Source organism: Gopherus flavomarginatus, chromosome 1, assembly GCF_025201925.1.
Source record: "Gopherus flavomarginatus isolate rGopFla2 chromosome 1, rGopFla2.mat.asm, whole genome shotgun sequence".
NCBI lineage: Eukaryota > Metazoa > Chordata > Testudines > Testudinidae > Gopherus > Gopherus flavomarginatus.
Window position 1 is genome coordinate 316,260,297 of NC_066617.1, and position 21,808 is coordinate 316,282,104.

The 21,808-nt window shown below is 43.2% G+C and overlaps 1 protein-coding gene across 10 annotated transcripts in view; it reads right to left on the reverse strand.

Annotated features, from left to right (window-relative positions):
* Positions 1-19,837, reverse strand: part of DHRS12 (dehydrogenase/reductase 12) — a 57,774-nt gene extending 37,937 nt beyond the window's left edge. For 3 of the 10 annotated variants that reach the window (XM_050950948.1, XM_050950966.1, XM_050950956.1), the window contains exons 1-5: positions 19,648-19,835; positions 17,747-17,880; positions 16,319-16,401; positions 12,467-12,559; positions 9,737-9,818 (exon numbers count right to left, since the gene is read on the reverse strand). In XM_050950948.1, the coding sequence (XP_050806905.1) occupies positions 9,737-9,818; positions 12,467-12,559; positions 16,319-16,401; positions 17,747-17,880; positions 19,648-19,703 (448 nt within the window). In that variant the 5' untranslated portion in view covers positions 19,704-19,835. Of the gene's footprint in view, positions 1-9,736; positions 9,819-12,466; positions 12,560-16,318; positions 16,402-17,746; positions 17,881-19,437; positions 19,504-19,647 lie in introns of those variants that run through there. The other 7 variants (XR_007774034.1, XM_050950938.1, XM_050950990.1 and 4 more) reach the window with 6 other exon arrangements.
* Between the last annotated feature and the right edge of the window lie 1,971 nt (positions 19,838-21,808).

Consider the following 21,808-nt stretch of genomic DNA (forward strand, 5'->3'; position numbering starts at 1 on the left):
GCAGACGCTGCTACATACACACTCTGATGGGAATGGTCAGGCCTCAAAAGACTCCGATCTTCAGCCATTGCTATTAATTCCCTGGGGACTGGTGTCCCAAGCCTAATTATCTGGATACCAATTACTCTGCACTTTAAGATAGAAGTATGGTGGATAATATTCACTCCAGCTGGCACAGACTGCTTTGTTAAGAGAAATAACTCACCCCCAAGTAATTAAAACAAGGAATAAAGATTTGGTGCATCTTCTAGTTGAAGTCTCCACTATTTTAAACCCACACCTTTAAAAAAAATTCTTATACAATCGCATGCTATAGGGCAAATATTTTACAATTGTAGACAGGCTACAGCCTTTATTGACAGCAATACAGATGTAAAATTTCCATTGACTGATTGGGGGTGCGGGGAGAAAAATGAATAAATGGGAATAAAAGTTATGCTGCCTTGCAAATAGTATTACAAATCACATAACAGTAGTGAAAAAAATGAGGGGAAAACATCTCCCCCCTTAAATATTTAGTACATTACTTTCTCCACAGAGAAATAACTGCTAGAATTCTATAGTTTGGTGGAACAGAATTTAGAAAGATTGATCAAGATTTCCACCATTAAGGAAAAGCAAGGTGAAATTTCTGAAACTTAACTGAGTTGATAGTGCACTTAATAAATAAATAAATATTAACTCCCCATCTATTATGTTTTCTTTTTTTTTTTTTTAAAGAGCCAATACCCAAATATACAAATAACCCTCAGACTTCTCCATACAGGCACAGGGGAAATAGACACAAAACCAAACTGAACTTGATAAATACATAATGTATAAACAATAGCAAGAACTATAGGAATTAATCATATTCATTAAGAGAAATGAGTAAAAATACTGAACAAACCAAAATTAAGAAAAAGTACAAAAACAGGTTTTTAAGTGAAATGTAGATGGTGAACAGAAAATGCAATGTGTGGACTTCAGAAAAGCAGACTTTGACTCCCTCAGGGAACTGATGGGCAGGACCCCCTGGGAAAATAACATGAGGGGGAAAAGAGTCCATGAGAGCTGGCTGTATTTTAAAGAATCCTTATTGAGGTTGCAGGAAAAAACCATCCCGATGTGTAGAAAGAATAGTAAATATGGCAGGCGACCAGCTTGGCTTAACAGTGAAATCCTTGCTGATCTTAAACACACAAAAAAAAAGCTTACAAGAAATGGAAGATTGGACAAATGACCAGGGAGGAGTATAAAAATATTGCTCAGACATGCAGGAGTGAAATCAGGAAGGCCAAATCACATTTGGAGTTGCAGCTAGCAAGAGATGTTAAGAGTAACAAGAAGGGTTTCTTCAGATATGTTAGCAACAAGAAGAAAGTCAAGGAAAGTGTAGGCCCCTTACTGAATGAGGGAGGCAACCTAGTGACAGAGGATGTGGAAAAAGCTTATGTACTCAATGCTTTTTTGCCTCTGTCTTCACAAACAAGGTCAGCTCCCAGACTACTGCACTGGGCAGCACAGTATGGGGAGAAGGTGACCAGCCCTCTGTGGAGAAAGTAGTGGTTCGGGACTACTTAGAAAAACTGTACGAGCACAAGTCCATGGGGCCGGATGCGCTGCATCCAAGGGTGCTAAATGAGTTGGCGGATGTGATTGTAGAGCCATTGGCCATTCTCTTTGAAAACTCACAGCGAACTAGGGTGGTTCCGGATGACTGGAAAAAGGCTGCTGTAGTGCCCATCTTTAAAAAAGGGAAGGAGGAGGATCCAGGGAACTACAGGCCAGTCAGCCTCACCTCAGTCCCTGGAAAAATCATGGAGCAGGTCCTCTGAAGCACTTAGAGGAGAGGAAAGTGATCAGGAACAATCGGCATGGATTCACCAAGGGCAAGTCATGCCTGACTAACCTAATTGCCTTCTATGAGGAGATAACTGGCTCTGTGGATGAAGGGAAAGCAGTGGATGTGTTGTTATTCCTTGACTTTAGCAAAGCTTTTGATATGGTCTCCCACAGTATTCTTGCCAGCAAGTTAAAGTAGTATGGGCTGGATGAATGGACTATAAGGTGGAAAGAAAGCTGGCTAGATCGTCGGGCTCAATGGGTAGTGATCAAACAGCTCCATGTCTAGTTAGCAGCTGGTTTCAAGCAGAATACCCCAAGGGTTGGTCCTGGGGCCGGTTTTGTTCAATATCTTCATTAATGATCTGGAGGATGGCATGGACTGCACCCTCAGCAAGTTTGCAGATGACCCTAAACTTGGAGGAGTGGTAGATACGCTGGAGGGTAGGGATAGGATACAGAGGTACGAGACAAATTAGAGGACTGGGCCAGAAGAAACCTGATGAGGTTCAACAAGGACAAGTGCAGAGTCCTGCACTTAGGAAGAAGAATCCCATTCACTGTTACAGACTGGGAACCGAATGGCTAGGAAGCAATTCTGCAGAAAAGGACCTAGGGTTACAGTGGACGAGAAGCTGAATATGAGTCAACAGTGTGCCCTTGTTGACAAGAAGGTTAACGGCATTTTGGGCTGTACAAGTAGGGGCATTGCCAGCAGATCAAGGGATGTGATCATTCCCCTCTATTCGACATTGGTGAGGCCTCATCTGAAGTACTGTGTCCAGTTTTGGGCCCCACACTACAAGAAGGATGTGGAAAAATTGGAAAAAAAGAGTCCAGCGGAAGGCAACAAAAATGATTAGGGGGCTGGATCACATGACTTATGAGGAGAGGCTGACGGAACTGGGATTGTTTAGTCTGCAGAAGAGAAGAATGAGGGGGGATTTGATAGCTGCTTTCAACTACCTGAAAGGGGGTTCCAAAGAGGATGGATCTAGACTGTTCTCAGTGGTACCTGATGACAGAACAAGGAGTAATGGTCTCAAATTGCAGTGGGGGAGGTTTAGGTTGGATATTAGGAAAAACTTTTTCACTCAGAGTGGTGAAGCAATGGGATGGGTTACCTAGGGAGGTGGAGGAATCTCCTTCCTTAGAGGTTTTTAAGGTTAGGCTTGACAAAGCCCTGGCTGGGATGATTTAGTTGGGAATTGGTCCTGCTTTGAGCAGGGGGTTGGACTAAATGACCTCCTGAAGTCCCTTCCAACCCTGATATTCTGTGATTCTATGAAATTACTACCACTGAATACTGCATATCTAATACCCCATCTTAGAGGGGGGTCCTATATAAAGGAGAAGAGATCCACCGGGTGGTTATCCACATTATGTCCCTCGCTCTTTGCCCTCCATGTGAATGAATGAAGTGATTCAGTGACAAAAGAGGATTCTTTTAAAAAGAGCTAGAGCTTTTAATGCTGTGGCAGTATTTTGGAATTTGTATCCACATCTAACTCAAGAAACTGTAGTTTCAAGGAAGGCACTAAGGAGAAATGAATTGCATTACAAACAGGTTACATACTTCTGTCCAAAAGGGAGATGTATTTATTTTTTAATCAGTGTGCCACAAGAGAGCGTGAAGACTGTTAGCAAATGCTAGGCCAGTCATCTTCAGACAGGGTGAGAAAAATCCTACATCAAACTGGACTCTAATGAAGTGGAAGCTGTCTAAAGAAAATTAAGCCAGCCCCAGCACTGTCCCACAAAATGAGGTTTGTCACAGCAGTAGCTGGTCATGCCTTCTGGAGTTTAAGTGGAGTTGTCAACACATCGACATTTCTTTTTAAAAAGAAACATACGGGTCTTGATATTTCTTTGGGGAAAATCCACTAGTTTTATTTCTGTAAACTGAGCTCACACAATAATCAATGGTGCCTAATATAGTCCTATTATATCCTTTTCAACAAGTGGACAAATGAGCACAGCTCATGTTTGGAAACCATTTAGCAATGACTCACATGAGAAGCTAGATAATATAGGTTAAAGTTCAGTGAGTTACACACTGCCATTCCAGAGTAGATGGTATGTCAGTAAAAACACAATATATTTTACCTTTTTAAAAACACACACATTTATTTTAAACAAAAAAATATGACCACACATTCCCTAGTGGTATGTTCCATAATTGCCCCAATTACTCTGAGGTCCTCTCATCGTTTTATGTAATTTGACATCATGCTCTAATTAGCATCTCTCCCATTTTGGTAATTCCACACCGTTAAACACACAGCAGTAAAACTATGTCACAATGCTCAGTGTTGTGATCATATTGAGAGACCCTCATAAGGATAGAGTTCTAAAATTAGGATTTCTTATAGAAATAAGAAATGTCAATAGCCTAGATTTTGTTGGTTTAAAAATCTCAAATTTTTAAAATCAAATTATTTTTCAATTCACCTGTTGTGAAGCTGAAGGCACTTTGATGAAACGACAGTATTGCTGAAATGCGATTTGTAAATTCTTGCAGAAATTTTCAGTCACTGCAGATCGCACTAGTTCTACAGCAATACATTAGTGGAAAAGCTACTCCCAAGCAGTGTTTTAGAAGACTATGTTGTATTAGGACACTAATTCTTTCTACACAAGGCTACAAAAATATATCCTGAGCTAGACTGCAGATCTAAACAAAATGTGCATCAGCCCAAGTGCCAGTATCCTGAAAGTAGGTTTCAAGAATGCCTTCAAGTCAATATTTTAATATGCTACCAGTTATAAACAACCAGTTTTTACATACTTAACACTTGAAGATCGCCAGGATAGAATATGCAACACTGTACATGAGAATATTCTTTCCTATCTGCTGTACTGCATTTGTATAGAATGACCCAAAAATCTTGGGTTTCAAAATTGATTTATAAACTAAATTATACTTTTCCTCTTGCAGAAGCCCTAAAGCTGCTGCCTGTTTATAACATTAAATTAATTGATGATGCAATCGTTGCAGACCAAAATGTCCTGGGAGCATGCTGGAATAGTTTTCTCTTGATGTTCTACTTGGCAATTAGAGTTAAGTTGTTGGTGAAGTTTTTAATCCTCTAGCATTCAGACAATGGCAGGTAGCCAACACCACACTCAATGGAGTTTTCCCCATCTGACTAGGAAGCCTTTGCAGAATATTGGCAACAGTGTTATTTCAACTGTGGGAAAAAAAAATAATCTAGTTTGCTTACACAGGTTTCAATGGGTCATTCATCTGGTAAATTCATTGTTAAAAAGTTAATGGGCTTGCTTTTGCCAGAGCCAAGTATTTTTAAATAAAGTATACTGAACGTTTTCCCTGAACCGTTTATCTTTTTGAGGCCTCTCGTTTATAAAGTCCCCTATGAGGAGAGAGCCACAGGCCAGCTCTCTCAAGCAGCAAATCAGAATTCCAGATTTTAGTACACTATTCTCTGAGGGCCCAATCTGACAGCCCAGCACAAGAAAGTGGAGGGAAAGACAACGTGGAACGTGTGCGAAAGACAAGACACCAGTCGACACTTCCTTTATACCACAAATCTGTGCTCAGTAAGGGCTGTCTTTGCCCTGATATGTAGGGAGGTGATACAGGCAGTGGATTTGCAGGTATCTGGATTATTAACAACAAACACACACTCTAATATAAGACTTCATCTGTAGATCTCAAAGCACTTTACAAAAGCAGGCAAGTATTTCCATTTTACCGATGTGGAAATGGAGGCACAAAGAGAGGAAGTGACTTGTCCAATGTCACCCAGCAGACCAATGACAGATCTGGGATCTCCAGAGTCCAAACAGTCTAGCGCCCTATCCACTACGCAGCACTGACTCCCATGATTCACTAGCCAGACCCATACTGGGGAGAAAGGGGTTTGCAAACTGCGATGGAGGCTAGAGTAGTTACTGTTGAGGAACTGTGCTGCTTTTTAGGGCCTAAGAGGAGGATCCTTCCCCATGCCCTACCCACTACTTTGACTAAACACTGGAAGAGGATGTAGCTTAAACTATTAAATTAAGAAAAAGAAGAGAAAAAAAGTGAAGCAAGAGGGTTTAGGTTCAGTTGGAGTGAGGAATGGAGATGTACTGTATTCTGTGATCATCTCTCAGCTCCCTTGGCCAGTAAGTGCCAATAAAAATGAATAAATATACTATTCTCATACTGGAGTGAAGAGATGACATGTAAAAATGAAGTAAGAACTTCCCTTGTTCCAGTACTTTACAGGCCTTGTTTCAACTGTGAAAGTTATCTTTAATGCACCAACAAGCAAACAGTACTGAGTCCTCTATCCATCTGCCTCCACTGATAGCTTTTATACACACGGATTGAACACTGTCAGCTGGGATAATCATCCTGCAGTGGCTGGCTTCAAAAAGGAAAATGCTGACTAGGAAGCCTATATGTCATATCTGAAGAAATCACTGCTTATCAGTGCACCCTCTAGGATGAGATTTAAGCTCAACCACATCTGAGACAAAAAGACAAAAGCAACAACAGTTCTCCCTGTACATATGCTGCTACACAAGAAACCATTATGAAGTGCCCCTACCATCTACACAATCTCAGGAAATCAACATGACTTGTTAATTGCTGCAGTCATTTAACACTCATATGTAAGTACTGTTTCTATACTACAGTATTAACGCCACATAGCTGCACAGCAGTCACTACAGATTGATCCTTCTTCTATTCTTGTACTTCAGTTGAATTCCAGTAAATAGAGCACTAACTCTTTGTAGTCTAGCTGGTAACAAAGGGTGAGGTATTAAGAGCAATAACAGCTATACAACTACAATGAACCACACAGTATTTATTTCTACTGTGGTAGTGCCCACAGTCCCACTATACTAGATGAACATATAGGAAGACATGGTCATGCCCACAAGCTTACAACCAACAATTTTAGCTTAAAAACTTTTTTTAAAAAGCCATCAAGACACAAAACCTAATTGTGCGCATGTGTGTACTCTGCCCACTGATACACCCAATTTCCCTTTGCCCTACCAGCTTTCACTCATGTAGAAAAGTATGGCCAATTCTCAAAAGTCGTATTCACACGATTAGTCCTTACTTAGGAATAGTCACACTGAAATGTGAAGTCAGGCCCCTCGATCATAAGGTCTTTGCCGGAAGATCACATGTTTGTTCTGTAAACTGCCACGAACATTTACAGAAATAAAGAGCTTCGGGACTACCCTATTTTCCTCAACAGAAAAGGTTTAACAAAACAAATCTGGAAAAGTCTGGCAAAGCAAACAACCACAAACTGGATTATGTAATACACAGGCAGGATACTACACTGCAAAGAAAGACTTCAAACATCCCAGTATCCAGCATAAAACGGTTTGGTTTGCTTTTTTTTTTTTTTTTTTAATTTTATTAAAAACACTAGAAAGTTCTTACTTGGACTATCATTGCACACAAACTTTAGATAAATACAATTTGGGGACTTCTCTATTCTCCTCAGGATCACTTTCAGTGACTCAGAGCTCTTTACTAAGGAACAGTAATTCTTTGCTTCACACACCTGCTGTGCCTTAATATTTTCTAACGAAGTACTGCACATGAAGTGAATTAGAATTAAAGTCTTAATTCTTAACTTGGTGAGAAGAAAAAAAATCTGAGGAACAGAGAGAGAAAAGGAACACGGTGCAGAACCTTTTCTTTCTACAGTAGCCAATATTTTTATATTATGCACAGCACTTAGAGATCCTGTTTCAATTAGAATTAAAAAAAATTCAGTATCCTTTATGCAATAGGTCCCAGGACTCTCAAAAAAAAAATAAGAAAAGGGGAAATGTCTCTAACCTGGATTTAAAGACTTCACAATGTTTTAGACCCCAAGGCAGACAATGCCACAACTGATGTACATGTTATCTAGATATCAGCTATCGCACACTGACTTGGCTCTAAAATGTTGCAAAGTGTGTAAATCCTGTCATGTCCTGAAGTCTTGCACAATTACACAAGTATTACCAGTAGACCGCTTCATTAGACCTGACCTAAGAGGGACAGATGAGATAAGGCAGAAGCAGGTCACTGAGGGAAGACAGATGAGATGCCTTGCAAGTAAGGCAAGATTTTAAACACTATTAATTCCTAAAAGAATGGAAGCATGGTTCCAATTTCCACAATACAGGCAATTCAGAGTTACAGTTCCCTCAGACACCATAATTCACAGCCTCTTAGATATATGTACAGTTGTATTCTGCACTGTAAATGTTAACTAGAATCTGTGCCGTATGGTGGACTTATAGTCTGCAGTTTACCCTATTTGTGTGAGACACAAATCTATACCAACTGATCCACTAATGTGTTTTATGGCAATTAGTTTGCGGTTTAATGAAACAACTTCACATTCAAACAGCTGTGTTTGTTTCAGTGTGCTTGTACCTGGAGCCACTGCATCTTAGTGAACTACTGAACTGTTTGAAAAAGTGCAAGGGGTTTAAACTAGTTTAATTGAAAGAATTTCTTCAGAAAAAAGGTCAGAGGTGCTCTTATTCTTTATTATAGAGTAGATCCAGGGCAAATCTGAAGCAGAAAAAAACCTGCTTTGAGTTTTGAGCACAAACAGTAAGGAAAGTGTAGCTGAAGAAAAATGCATTCCCTCCATCAGCTCCACTATTTTTTAAAAATGTTAACCAAATGAATGCAATCAGACTTACAAAACCAAAAATCTCATTGAAATGCAAGTCAAGTACAAGACATTGCTGCCCAAATGTTGATTTTCAAAAACGTAAGCAGAAGCCAGAGAAACAGAGCAGCAACAGTGCTAAGAGTAAGGCCCAGCCAAGGCTCGCTACCTCCAACCCCTTAGATCCAGAACTGAGCGAGTGACCCTCTCTGGGTGGCCTAGAACTCCCCTAACTCCATTCCCTACCAACAGGGGTTTGGAGGGTGGGACACAGAACTCCTGGCAGAGTCAACCACCAGGGATACTTATTATTTATTATTTGTATGACTGTAGCACCTAGGAGTCCTATTCAGGGACCAGGATCCTGTCAGTGCTAGGTGCTGTACAAACAGAATAAAAAATATGGTCCCTGCCAGCTGCCACTAAAGCACTTACTATCCAATGCTTCCTTTTGCAGGAGTGATTTTTGCAGCCCCCTGAATGTCAGTGATGACTTTCTTCATTTAAAATCTGCACATTTTCCTCTGATCGCCTGCTTGCTCAGACTTCTTCTGCCCCTCCCCTCAGTGCCCTCTCATCCCCTTCCCCCCACTCTTTGTCCACTCTCCTATGTTTCCCCCACCAGTATGTGTTAAACACCACATGAAACTCTCATGGCCTTTGCCAAGCATTACTCAGTCCTTCTTCCTGGGTGTTGCATCTCTTCTCTCCAACCTTTACCTATTTTTATGTGTGTGGGGATTTTTTGTACCACTCTGTATCTCTGAAGCCCTGATGTCAACTGGAGCTTTTTGGTGCTACCACAATACCAATATGTCATCTTTATTAAAAAAAAAGAAAAACGAAAACAAATGAAACACACACTTAAATCTTGTAAGAACCATCTGAACCCCAAGACAGCTGTTAGTGTCTTGCAGATCCTGCAAAAAAGGCACTACACCAAGTATCATTAGCAGAGCCGACTGGAAAATTTTCCACTGAAATTTCAAAATGGTTTAACTAGCTTTAATTCTTACATGCTATTCTCAGAGCAATGAACAAACAATGGGGTCAATATGAGAATATCTTGCGTATGGGAGAAACCTGAGAAGTACAAACCTTCTGTACAAGTTATGTATTTTTTGCAATATTAGTCTAATCCTCCTACTCTCTCAGTAGAAGAAGAAAACATATCCTGCAAAACTACATGAGACTATACCTTTCTATAAACAAAAAAAGATGCACATGAGTACCCTAGACTCTTATCTAAAGACTGCTGTACTCACCCAAGGTATTTGTAGCAAAGTTCTTTTCAAGTCCATCTTCTGTTAATTCTCTTCTGTTTACCATGCAGCCTGCATTGTTGATCTGCAAGACACAGTTCAGTATTAAAAAAAAGCCACATACACGCAATCACACACTTATTTCAATGCACCAGAGTGTGCAAATTGCAACTCCAGCTATCATAATTGGCCACTTTCAGTGAAGCTGCTGTGTGAAAACCATCTTCACAAGGAAGTGTAATGCATTTCATTGAAATCTAGCTGATAAAATTAACTGAACAAACAAGATTATAAGTGCCATCAGACATCATGGTGCCTTACTACAGTTTGTGTGCAAAGGGGCCAAAAACTATGAAGTAATGTGTGATTCGCAGAGCATAACTATTACAATAAAAAAGCATGTATGGTAGTTTATCAGTTTCATCTTAAAGATCCAAATGACTCCACATCATCACAGCTATGCATTTATGTATTCTAAGTTTGATTTTTTTGTACCAGTGAAAAGTCATTAACATTTTACCATGTTTTGGTTAAGAACTAACAAGTGGTGTGCAGGTAATGTGTGTTTTCTCAGTGTGACTCCTCGTACTGGCTCATCTCACCTTCTGGCTCGAGTTCAAGCTTCTCATCCTCCCCACCAAGGCCCTAGAGAAAACTGCCCCTACCTACTTCTCTGCTCATTTCCTGCTACTCCGCCAACCTGCCCTTCCCAAACACGCCATTTGTGATTCTCACACTCTATTGGCACCAGCAATTGTTCCGGGTGCTTGAACAGTAAGACAGCCCCTGTCCCAAGGGCTGTATTCCAGAAGACACTAGTAATGAAGGTTATAGAATCATAGGACTGGAAGGGACCTCGAGAGGTCATCTAATCCAGTCCCCTGCACTCAAGGCAGGATTAAGTATTATCTAGACCATCCCTAACAGGTGTTCACCTAACCAGATCTTAAAAATCTCCAATAATGTAGATTCCACAACCTCCCTAGGCAATTTATTCCAGTGCTTAATCACCCTGATAGTTAGGAAGTTTTTCCTAATGTGCAACCTAAACCACCCTTACTCAATTTAAGCCCATTGCTTCTTGTCCTATCCTCAGAGGTTAAGAGCAACAATTTTCTCCCTCCTCCTTGTAACAATCTTTTCTGTACTTAAACTGTTATGTCCTCTCTCAGTCTTCTCTTTTCCAGAACAAACAAACCTAATTTTTTTTTCCAATCTTCCTTCATAGGTCATGTTTTCTAGATCTTTGTCATTTTTGTTGCTCTTCTCTGGACTTTCCCCAACTTGTCCACATCTTTCATGATATGTGGTGCCCAGAACTGGACACAATACTTCAGTTGAGGCCTAATCAGCGCCAAGTAGAGCGAAGAATTCTTCTCGTGTCTTGCTTAAAACATTCCTGCTAATACATCCCAGAATGATGTTCACTTCTTTTGCAACAGCATTACAACGTTGACTCATTTAGCTTGTGATCCACTATATCCCACAGATCCCTTTCCGCAGTACTACTTCTTAGGCAGTCAGTCCCATTTTGTACATGTGCAACTGATTTTTCCTTCTTAAGTGGAGTATTTTGCATTTATCCTTATGGAATTTCATCCTATTTACTTCAGATCATTTCTCCCATTTGTCCAAATCATTTTGAATTATAATCCTATCCTCCAAAGCACTTGCGACCACTCTCAGCTTGGTATTGTCCATAAACTTCATAAGTGTACTTGCTATGCCATTATCTAAATCATTGATTAAGATGGTGAACAGAACTGGACCCAGAAGTGATCCCTGAGGAACCCCACTCGCAACGTTATTCCAGCATGACTGTGAACCACTGATAATTACTCTCTGAGAACAGTTTTCCAACCAGTTATGCACCCACCTTATAGTAGCTCCATCAAGGTGGTATTTCCCTAGTGAGAAGGTCATATGAGATAGTATCAAAAGCTTTACTAAAGTCAAGATATAAACATGAACAGAAATGGATAGGAAGGACAAGGATGACAAGATATCACAGTCACTCAGCAGATATGTGCACATCTTCATGCGTTTGTGTGTATTATTCTTTAATCTTTTGGCTTTCTTCTGTGCCACCCCTTATTGCTTACATCCTCCTCTTGGGCCAAACTCAGAAGGAAGGATAAGGAGGAGCAAGAAAAAGAGCTTACAAGAGGGCATGAAAAGGTTTCAAGTTAGGGGCACTACCTACTTTCCTCTATATTCTGCACTAACTAGGTCCTGATCCTGCAACTGCATCCATTTGGATAGAACTATGCACGCACGCAAAGTTCTACTGAAGTCAAAAGGGCTCTGTGCCAGGATTCATCTACATGGACATTGGTGCAAAACTAGGGCTTTAGACATCATCTCTGCCTTTGGTCTCTTCTGGGCCAACCAATCAGATAGGAGAATGGGAGTAGAATAATAAGAGAATTCACCAGGCTGTTTCCGTGGAGTGAAAGAGGAAACAAGAGAAAATGAGAGCAAAGAGGCATGCAGAAGCAAAGCTGTGCAGGGCCCTGAAGACTGCAACTTTGATAGATTTCTCTTATCTTCTGTATTAAAGCTATGTATATGAAAAGGAGCTGGATAAGATCAGAGAACTGGACTAGGTGAATTATTTTTGCAGCAGGATTATACCCAAATTAAGCCTGCAGAATTAGAGAGGTTAGACTATTAAATGGAGAGGTACAGATGAGAGACTCCAAAAGAAGTACAATTTAAAACTTGCAAACTTACCAAGACATTTAACTTATGTTCAGTCTTGAATTTTTCAGCAAACTCCCAAATTCCCTTGGGATTAGACATATCCAGAATGTGCAAAAAGATATTCTAAAACAAAAAAGGAATTACATTACAACCAATATGGAAAGACAGTTTCCTTTAACATGCATAAATGAAACTCCATTATGCTATTTGAAACACAAATTTACAAACATAGTATTGGCAAGGAATTTGCATATTAACTAATCTAAGTAAATTTAAAACATGACTTTCGATATGCTAAGGAGAAAATATTTCAGAAGTTAGAGTGTGGTGGTATATTGAGACTTTACTTGCATCAAAAGTTTTCCCTTCATGTGCCCCCATGTTTCTCCCCAAATATAACATGAAACTGCCTTGTATGGGTGCTCTGTTCTTCCATAAGAGGAGAATTTATGGATTTGTAGTCTCCAAAATTAGAAGTGTAATCATTAGGTATCTTTACAGAAGACCATTACTCACCTGTAATTATGCTTCTCTGAAAATATCATTTGATTGGATTACTAGTCACCCACTGTCTTCTCAGAGTTGGGAAAGATAGTAACAGTTTCAAAAACTACATATTTTTTCATGGCCTTTCCCTACTGTAACCAGTAGGGCAGGAGTGAAAGTAACTTAAAGGACTTACCGGTACTCCAGAGTCTTGCGGAGGGGGAGGGGCCTCAACTGGAAGAAGCGTGGCCTCTATCAGAAGAGGTGGGGCCTTTAAATCCTGGGGCTTTTAAATCAGGATTTAAAAGGCTCAGAGATTCGGCTGAAGCTAGGAGCCAGGCTCTTTAAAATTAACCCCAGAGCTACCAGCTGCAGAGGCGGCTGGGAGCCCTGGGGTTTGGGCAGGGGTGAAAGTAATTTACATTTCTTACCCATATGGTCCAATCACAAGCAACCCACACACTTCTAGCACGTACTTCATGGATCCCTCCCATTGCATGACACAGATAGAGAAAATAAAGCTACTATTACCCCTACCAGTACTGTCTGTAATAAAACTTTATTATTGGAATAAACCTGAAAAAGTGAAAACTCACTGTCACATTTTTCTCTGTGTCTTCCCCCCTCCTCCTCCACCCAGGCTGCTGATGCTAGGCTCTGTGCTTTCTCCCTGCCTGGCACTCAGCAGCTGTTGCAGAGGCTTCCCTCTAGCTTGCAGCAGGGAGACTGCCTCCTGCATAAGAACAGTTTTAAACTCAGTTGTTCCCTGATGGTTCAGCCCCCAGGGTTAAGAGAGGTTTCTGGAATCTTTGTTAATTTCACTCCCAGTTGTTGGGGGGTGGGGAAAAAAGCTGTGTGAGACCATGGCAGGGGCAGTTCTTTTCTGCCCCCCGGATGAGGGGATCTCCAATACTACTAATATACAATAGTAGGGGCCAGTTGCTGGGGTCGGGGCAGTCGGCGGCAGGCTGCAGCTGCACTGTTTGTGACACACACATTCATACATACACACACACATACTGCATGTATGTGTATGAATGTGTCACAAACAATGCAGCTGCAGCCTGCCACCGACCACCAGCGACCCCAGCAACTAGCCCCTGTGGGCTGCTGCCTACAGAGAGCCAGCAGGTGTCGCTGGGCTGGGTCTGCCAAGGAGTAAGTAACTAAGGAAAAACCACAGCCAGCCAGCCAGGGAGGGAGCCTGGGGGGCAGGAGGAGGAGGAGAGGAAGGGAAAGTAAGGGGTGATTGAAGGACAAGTCGAGTAGCCTTCATGAAAAATACAAGATATTTAAAGAAAGTTTTATCAATTTCAGCCTCTGCACTCTGCAGGCAGGACAAAACAAAAAGATCTGAGATTGCACCCGCTGTCCTAAGGACATTTCAGGTGTTTAAATCAATATAGAAAGAGGGTGGATTGGTATGAAAACTACTATTTTTTTCAAAGGAGGCACAATAATGTCGCTGAATATTCAGTTTTCCCTCCAATCCCTTTGTGGTTTTGTCTATGGGGACTATTTGCTTTCCCTGTAAATCTTTAGTTGCTTTAGCAAAATTGCTTTGCCCAAAATAAACCCTAATCATCATGACACATCTTTCCACTATGTTCTCCATGTTTTGTGTGTTGTTTTTTTTAAAATAGTAACATTTCAAAGACAATCTGCAAACAGTTTGGACATCACAACCATGATCCTCTGCTGGGGAGGGAATGGGATAAATTTGCACTTGGAAATGGTTCCTGATTTTGATTGTGTTTAGGAGATCCCCTCATCCCGGGGGCAGAAAAGAACTGCCCCTGCCATGGTCACACACACCCAACAAGAACTGAGAGTGAAATTAACAAGGATGCCAGAAATGGCTCCTAACTCTGGGCACTGAACTGCACAGGGAACAGCTGAGTTTAAACTGTTCTTTTGCAGGCAGCAATAGCAGGCATCTCAACCAGTCTACTGCAAGCTAGAGCCTAGAGGAAAACCCCTGCTGGGTGGAATGGGGAGGAATTCAGAGCCTTGTCTGCAGCCTGGCTGGAGGAGAGGGAGGGAGGAGATGAGAAACCAATGTGACAGTGAGTTTTCCCCTACTACCTGCTTTTATTAGCTCAGGATTTAAGCTGTGCAGCCAAATGCTTGTATTTGTTGTGTATATTAGTAGGAGATATCCCCTCATCCCCAGGGGCAGACAGGGACTGCCCCTGCCATGGTCAAACACTCCCTCCCCTGGACCCCCTCCACCCAGATACTGTGAGTGAAATTAACAAGGAGGCTTGAAACCTAGCCCTGGGGACTGAACCATCACAGAACAGCTGAGTTTAAACTTTTCTTATGCAAGGAGCAGGCTTCTCTCTCCCTCCCTCAGTCAGTCTCCTTTTCTTACCGGTCCTCCGTACCAGCGCGTACCAGCTTACTTTCACCTCTGCAGTAGGGTACCCTATCTTAAAGAAATGCTCTTTGGCTATTTATTTGGGAGTAATCTGCTTTTTTTCTAATCAGCAACTGGAATGGTAACATTGTAAAGGGGTCGCAACATGGGGCTGACGTACTTGTGTCTCAAAATTCCAAAAGTCTTTGAGGACTAGGAAAGTTCCAGTTTATGTCACACCAGAGGAGCTGAGACCAAAGAGCAGGAACTCAAGCAGTACAAAATTGTTAGAAATAGAAAGTCAGATGTTTGATTCTAATCTAAATTAAGGACTCTAAGTGGATTTGAAACACTCAGGTCAAGAGCCACATCACTTTCTAACACAAATGGAGCTCTCAGCAAAAGACAGGAAGATGCTGATGGCACCACAGAAGAGGTGCCACTGCTGAACAATTGGTGGTGCAACATTAAAAGCAGTCACAAGGGTGAGTCGAACAATGATACAAACAGGTGTGAAGAACTGTCAGGGAAGGGTGGGGGTGGGGGTCAGGGGTGGAACACCATAGGTACAGGAGATGGAAAAAATCTGCAAATGCATGAGAAGAGACTAGGTCAACTTTGTGAGGGGTTGGGAAGGTAACAGTCTGAATGTCTACAGTAGCAATGTGTATGTACTTTATACACATTAACTGTAAAAAGCCTCAGCCATATAGTAAACTGTAGGGAGTTACATATTAAAAATAGAGAAAGTACAAGAATATCACCGGCCTGAATAATATCCTGTGTACCAGCCTTGCCCCTCGCCCCCTCTCTCTCTCACACACACACACACACACACACACACACACACACACACACCCACCCCAATACAGGAGAACAATCAAAACCATCAGCTGCTGAAATTAAACTTCATCAAATGCAACCATTAGAAAGAATGATAAATATTTTGCTGATTTATGAGGGTGCCTACTTATAAAATCTTCTAAGTCTTACTGCTGGTAAAGTGTTTAACAAAAACCTCTTAAAACTAAACTCACCCGATTACCAGTTTCTGTTGTTATTTCTCTTTTAGCTTCTTCAGCTCTCTCTTTATTTCGGCAAACCAGATGAAGTGTGCCACCTGGTGGAATTCCATAAGAATCACAATTAAAAATTAGGTGTTAAGTGGAGGGGTGTGGGGAAAGGTAAAACTAACAAAATGGTATTTCATGTTTTTAAATACAAGTTTCCATACATCCCTAGCGCAAGAACTTTGGAATCATATGAGCTTAAAAAGGGATGGAGTGGGATATGACTGTATCAAATTGTGAATTGTTTGCAGTGTTGTTGTGTCTCTAATATACTGGGACAAACATGGGCTACAAGGTGGGAGATGTAATATCTTTTACTGGGCCAAATTCTGTGGGTGAGAGAAGTTTTCAGGTTACACAGAGCTCTTTTAGCTTGAAAGCTTGACTCTTTCACCAACAGAAGTTGGTCCAGTAAGAGATTACCTTATCTCTCAATTGTGAAGTCCATTTTGTACCCGTGTTGAAATACTGGCACTGTGACCACATTGATTTGGACTTGCCTGGGGCAGTCTGTTATGCTGCACTCCAGATAGCTGGTATAAGAATAGCAGTTGAAATTTTTTGCATGCAGTCAAGTGAGGCAGTTTGTGTGCCGACACTGCTGACTACTGTACCAAACACAATTGTCTCACTGTTACCTTGTCCTCCCCTCCTTTTGTTGGTCTTATCTATCTGTTGTCTTCTCACACCTAAGACTATAAATTCTTTGAGGCAGGGACTGTCTTACTTTACCTTGTCTGTACGGTGCCTAGGACAACTTGATCAATATCTTGTCTTGATCAATGATGGAGACCTTTAGATACCACCCCATAATATTTTGTGGCTCCGCTCCACTTGTTACTTTTGTTTCATGACCAGTTCTCATGGTAAGAGCTGCCGAAGAACCATACAAGGTGCTCAAACCCCAAATATGCCCCTCTGAAAACAGTCATTTTTCACATGAAACATCCTACCCCTGAAGATGGGAGCTAGAATGTCTTGAAAAGCAGAATCCTATATTCAGAAGGATGAACACTTTTCCAGTTAAACTTCTATCACACTTTGTGAACGTCCCAAACAGGTTAACACTGGTTTAGCTCAGTGGTTCTCAACCTTTCCAGACTACTATACCTCTTTCACAGGCTGAAGCCTGAGCCCCCACTGTCCAGGGCTGAAGCATGTATCTTAGCTTTGCAGGTCACCCTGTGGCATGGGGTTCCAGGCAATTGCCCTGCTTGCTTCCCCATAATTCCAGCCATGCACTTGTGAACCCCCAAACTATCCAGTGACTCCTCTGTAATTCATAATCCCCAGGTTAAGAAAACCTAACCTAGATGAGTTGACTACCCTCTAGAAGACTGCTACGTACACCTGGGGGTATACATTCCCCTGGTTGAGAACCACTGTTTATCTCACCTCTCTTTGCTATTTCCATTGCAGTTGCTTTGCCAATACCACTGTTTGCTCCAGTAATCATGAAGGATCTTCCAGTTACATTTACCTCCAAATCTGCCGGAACAAAGTGTTTGGATGCAGAATCATAGCCACTCCTGAATAAATCAATTAAAAGACTTGTAAATGACAGAATATATTGTATCCATAAAAATACAAAGTCTTCAGTGGAAGAAAGAAAAAGGGGATCCACAACCAGGACTCAATTTAACTACTTATTTATTTTCTTTAGCTTTCTAATAAATATAACAAGTCCCCATCTATTGCTCTAGGAGTTTTTGATGCAACATTAAAAGGCACTGATCAGCAAGAATATTTGAATAAGAATACACACAGATAGGAAATCTGTGTTTTATACACATACACACACTCTCTCTCTTACTTTAAAGAAATAAGACAAGAATCAGAATTTAAGGTCAGAAAGATCATCCAGTCTGACTGCCTGTATCTCACAGGTCCCCAACACCACCTAGCACCCACACTCTAAACCCAACCATCCAAGTGAGACTGAAGTAAATGAGACCCATGGGAGATTAGACTACTATGTGACACAGGCAGAGAACAGGAGGGACCAAGATGCACCAGCGCTCAAGGTTCCCGCAATGGCAGGGAAATGATCAAATGAGATATATCCAGATGACCCTAGCAAGTCACTTTTTCCACACTTTGCAGAGGGTGAAAACCCCTTCAGGTCACTGCCTATCTGACCTGGGGGGAAATTCCTTCCTGACTCCACACAGGGGGCATTCAATTAAATTACAAGGTACAAAATTCAAAACCAATAAAAGGAAATGCTTTTTCACACAATGTGATTGAACTGGTTGCCATGGAAAGGCACTGAGGCCAAGAACTCCACAAGAACTGAACATTTAGATGGATAGCCAGAATTAATGACAAACAACATGTTAGATGGGATATTAAACTTCACATTTAAAGGGCTAAGACATCTCTTATTAGAGAGATCAGGCAGAGACCTACGTCAGGGGCAGATTATCCCATACCAGCTTACTGCAAGGTTCTTACACCTTCCTCTGAAGCAGTTGATACTAGCCACTTTCAGAGACAGGATCCTGCAGCAGGTATCCAACAGTCTGACCCAAAGTGGCACTCCCTATGCAAGATCTGCTTCTCAGCCTGCCAATAAATTCATTACAGGTGGCTGTGGTAAAGGACTAGCTCAGTGGTTTGAGCATTAGCCTGTTAAACCCAGCGTTGAGAGCTCAATCCTTGAGTGGGCCATTTATGGATCTGGGGCAAAAATACCTAGGGATTGGCCCTACTTTGAGGAGGGGGCTTGACTAAATGACCTCCTGAGGTCCTTTCCAAACCTGATATTCTATGATGTGCCATGATGCACAATGCTGTCACTTACACCCAGCATTCCCAACCAAAGACCTTACAGCTGTGGCTATGCTCTGAAGCGCCCAGGTCAGCAGCTAAACCCACACACTAAACTCCAGTTCTGCATCGCAGCCAGCCAGATACAACCCAAGCCGACCTTGCTTTCGCAGTGCTCTGACAGAGGAGTAACCCAGCTCGCTGCCTGGCTTGCACGAGAGCTGCCAAGGCACCCCCGCGAAGCAAGCAGCCAATCCCACCCAAAGGCTCAGGGCACAGCAAGGGAAAGGAGACTCGAGAGGGCAACTTTTTCCTACCAAGGCTGCAGAGGCAACCGGCTTGTACCCAGCCAAGTGCCAGGGCGCTCAACGGGTCCTCGCCCGACCCCCGGACTGCGGCGCCTTCAGGCTGGAAAGCCCGAGGGCGGGAGCCGGGGCCAGCCCGGAGGAGCCGAGCTGCGCCCGCCTGCAGGCTCGGGGCCACTCGCAGCGGGAGCCCCCTGCTCGGGCAGCCCCAGAGGCCGGTACCTGGTGTACTCCCGCAGCCCCTTCAGGAACCACACGGCGTTCCGGTACCAGGACATGGCGCCGCTCCGCCGTTGTGTAAGCAGCGCCCCGCCCCGCCCCGCCCCCGGGGTTAAATAAGCGACGGGCCGGGAGACGCCCTGGCAGGCAGCGCCGGGCCCGGACCCACAGCTGCCTGCGGGGTCCCGTATGCTGCAGCGCCGCTGTCGGGGCGCTTGCTGGCGGGCTCTTGTCGCTGAGAGCTGCGTGCTATGGGCAGGGTGAGGCGGAGAGCCCCGCGCCGGGACACACGTGTCTCCGCAGCCCATCCGCCCTCCGCAAAAATTACCTGTGGATCGCTGCTGATATCCGCGGGGCTCTACAGTGGGGCCAGGCTAGGGTGACCACCTGGTCCGGTTTTATAGGGACAGTCCCGACTTTGGGGTCTTTTTCTTATATAGGCACGGCACCTGTTACGCACCAACCCTGTCCCGATTTTTCACATTTGCTGTCTGGTCATCCTAGGCCGGGCTGGGGCTGGAGGCATTTCCCCTTCCTTTCTCCCCCCCACCCCACCCCCATCGAGGAGAGCTGCCTGGCAGCTGTGGGGATCTGTGGCAGACCTTACACCTGTCCTGGGCTGGGCTCCCAAGCAGCCCTGGCCTGTGTCCTTGCCCCTTAGTCCCCCATGTCCCTGCATCCCAGTCTCCCCCTGCTCAGTGTCCCTGTCCCCCAGGCCCTCTGCTGAGGGCAGGTGGAGAGATGCAGGCTCCCCACAGCTGACAGCACGGCTCCGGCCAGGGGGAGGGACAGCTTGGAGCTGCAGCCCGGCCACAGTAAAAGCTGGGTTGGCAGCTGTAGGGAGCCACAGTGGACCCTCCATCTGCTCTGGGCATGGGGCCAAAGCAGGCCCCTGCCCAGTGTCCCTGCCCCTCAGGTCCCCCACCCAGGGCAGGTGGAAGATCCATGCCTCGGTTCCTCACAGCTGCCTGCTTGGATCTTACCATCGGAGCCATGCACGGATACAAAATTTGTATCTACATCTGCACAGCTATCTGCAGAAATGGTGCATGGATATAAAACGAACACCTGCGGATTTGTACGGCTCTACGCAAGCAGCCGCAGCTGCGATGGGCCCTGACGTGGCCAAGCCACCTCTCTGAATAGTGCAACCATGGGAGGGCTCAGTAACAGTCAGCTGGGCTTCTTGCTGGGAGATCTCCCCGGCTGTTCCATGGCACCCTCCGTGGCTTTCTACACAGTTGCTAGCCATTGTAATAGCAGGTCCCCATTCCTGGCACTGGGGAATGACCTCCCAAGCTACATGACGAGTCTACATTATCCTATGGTTGGCATGGATTTTCCCTCTAGGGTGCTTTTGTTCTTTTCCCTTTAAAGTACTGTTTAGCCAAAGATACCTTGGCAATGTGTTTTGCTGTCTGATGAGTGTAACTTGTATATTCTGCAACCTATTGGAATAGAGTTTGTTCTGCTTACATTGACTGTAAGCATTTGTGGGCACTAAGTGGCTATTGAAAGTCTGTGGGCAAGCTTCTGCCTGCTATATGTCCCTTCTACTTTCTGTTTGTTCTCAATTTCTCTGCATCAAACAAGAATAAAAACATTTACAGCTTTATTGTTAAAATACACTATAAAGTATAAAAAAAATCTCAAAGTGATTTACACTGATTTAAAAAGACCATACAAAAGAAACTGGACTCAGAGCTTTCTCATAGGCCGGGGCCACGTGCCCTGCTCAGTTCTGATGTAGCCTGCCATTTACAGAAAAAACAATAGCTAAACATATGTTGGAATTTGCTTTGATATAGGAACTGAGTTTCAGAGGAAGCGAAACTCAGCTCCCCCAAGAATTTGGCCCTACATTCCAGAACAGGCCAGAGTACCTCATGCTACTGGTCCGGGGTGGGAGCCCTGCTAGCTGAAGTGATACAGAAACAAGCCCACATTTTCTTGCATTGGTCCTCCTGCTCTTACACAGAGTCCCATGAGTCCTATCACCCAGTACTGTGATTTAGATGCCAAATGCAACTCTGTCTCTATACAACACTAGCAGCTGTTATACACATCTTTATATAAACCTAGTCATTCTTAGGAGAAAACCCTGGGTTCCACAAGGGATCCTACACAAAAAAACTTTTCTCCAGAAAGCCATGGCTCCTCTGCA